At 38.1% G+C, this 2,001-nt stretch overlaps 1 protein-coding gene across 1 annotated transcript; it reads right to left on the reverse strand.

Annotated features, from left to right (window-relative positions):
- Positions 1-1,511: 1,511 nt before the first annotated feature.
- LOTGIDRAFT_99953 (hypothetical protein) lies at positions 1,512-1,751 on the reverse strand (the record flags this gene model as incomplete). The annotated part of the gene is made up of 1 exon (XM_009054825.1): positions 1,512-1,751. A coding segment is annotated over one exon (240 nt), but the record flags the coding sequence as incomplete, so codon positions are not given.
- Positions 1,752-2,001: the final 250 nt, after the last annotated feature.

The following is a 2,001-nucleotide window of genomic DNA, read 5'->3' on the forward strand; positions in this document are numbered from 1 at the left end:
GATCTCAGTTACGGGAAGTGCATCAACGAGCATCAACACAACCACAGCCAACACTGTTAAGTTATAACACCTTTCCAAAACCAGTTAAAACAGTAAGATTTGCACTACCCCAACCAACTCCAACCATTGCCCTACCATTGCATGGAAATCACAACGGTCTAGAATCGAATCCAATAATTCCACCAACCAACAGTACAACGGAAGAAGACAAACCCACTACGCGCCCTTCATCAGAACATCAATATGTGAAGTCGAGATCTGGACGTGAAATAAAAACACCAAGTCGTTACAAAGACCAATATATTTATTTAAATATAATTGAACAATTCAAACCTTAACTATTAATGTTATCTTACAAAAACAGGGGGATGTTGTATCATGTGATAACCACTTGCGTGACGTATTGTACGGTCTATTGCGCATGTCATTATTGTATAATATTCATTCTGAGTAAAACTGTCCTCCTGAACGTTGTGTTTATAGTCCACACCAACATAAAACTATAACACCAGAGAACAATGCAATTAAATGGAGACAAATACAAAATTCAGACCGCCTAAAATTAACCTTTAGACTAACATAAGTAAGATTAATTTAGAATCAACATACCGGCTCCGTAAATGTAGAGTTAAAGCGAAGCGTAAATGATTCCAAATTAATCAATTGTTAGAAAATTCCCCTCTCATCCGAGCGCCCGAAGGGCTCGAGTATTTATGAATGCATTATTCTTGTTCTGCACTAGAAAATGCACGCAATCAACGTTCATAGAAAGAAAAATTCACGTGCTTGTATGTATACACAAGCAATCGTGACTAGATATGGTGACTATATAACCCATAGCTCGATTGTGATCAATTGTCTTTTTAAAGTAAAAGTTGGCAACCAAAAAAAGCCAAGGGAGGGACACAAGGGAGGGAGGATAAATCCTCGAGCCCTTCGGGCTATATATTCATAGCCCTTTGGGCGCTCGGATGAGAGGGGAATTATATTCCACTATTGCCCTTCGGGCATCTCGGATTTATGAATGCAATTTTAAAGGGTTGACAACTGAAAAAACACAACCAATATTAGATTTTTAATATATATTCTTGAAAACCCTGTGTTACATTATTTACAGTCTCCCTCTTTTAAAACTTGGCAAAAGTATCAGCATTCTTCCAACTGGCAGTCTTCATTACATCTGAAATATTACAACCAGATTTTAATGCCGCTGATGTTGCTGCACTCCAAACTGAGTGAGCATTGAAAATACTAGTATCAATCCCAGCGACCAACATACTCTTCTTGATCCATCCCGCGATGGTGGATGCACAGACAGCACTATGAGTATGAAAAGAAATAAAGAGTTGATCAGACTTCCTTATGTCTGCAGTCTGTTTCAAGTATCTCCTAAGAGTAGCACAAACTTTAACATCTACAAAATTCTATAAATGAATGGAGTACAATGGAGTGTTAACCCATGAAGTCTTCAGGACTTTATTGACTCTTAATGAGACAGAAGAACCATTGTCTAAAATATTGTTTATATCAAATGCAGTTAGTGTTTGACATCTCTGACTAGTACAAAGTGACAATAAGTAGACACATTTATATATTAGGAGTTTAAGGGAAAGATTTTCCAAAGGATGTACGGTGGAAAGATAACGCACCAAGACAGAGACATCCCAGGTCACCAAATATTTAGGCCTAGGAGGCTTCCTATCATAAAGACCTTTCATGAAGCGCCTGACTAAAGACTGATCTTTACCAAGAATTTTCAATGTTTAATTAGCTGATCTGAGAGTGTTAACAACACTATATGAGCTCTCGATTGAGAGATCAGCCAGATGATTTATAACATTTCCTAAAGACGGATCCAGCGGATCATACTTACTTGGAAAAAGACCAAAGACACCATCGGCGCCAGACAAGATCATACTGTTTATTGGTTCCAGGTCTCCAAGACTGGAGTATGATTTCTCGAGACTGCGTTGAAAGGCCTGATTCAAGGAGATATTTCCA

The sequence above is a fragment of the Lottia gigantea genome (assembly GCF_000327385.1).
Source record: "Lottia gigantea unplaced genomic scaffold LOTGIsca_2264, whole genome shotgun sequence".
NCBI lineage: Eukaryota > Metazoa > Mollusca > Gastropoda > Lottiidae > Lottia > Lottia gigantea.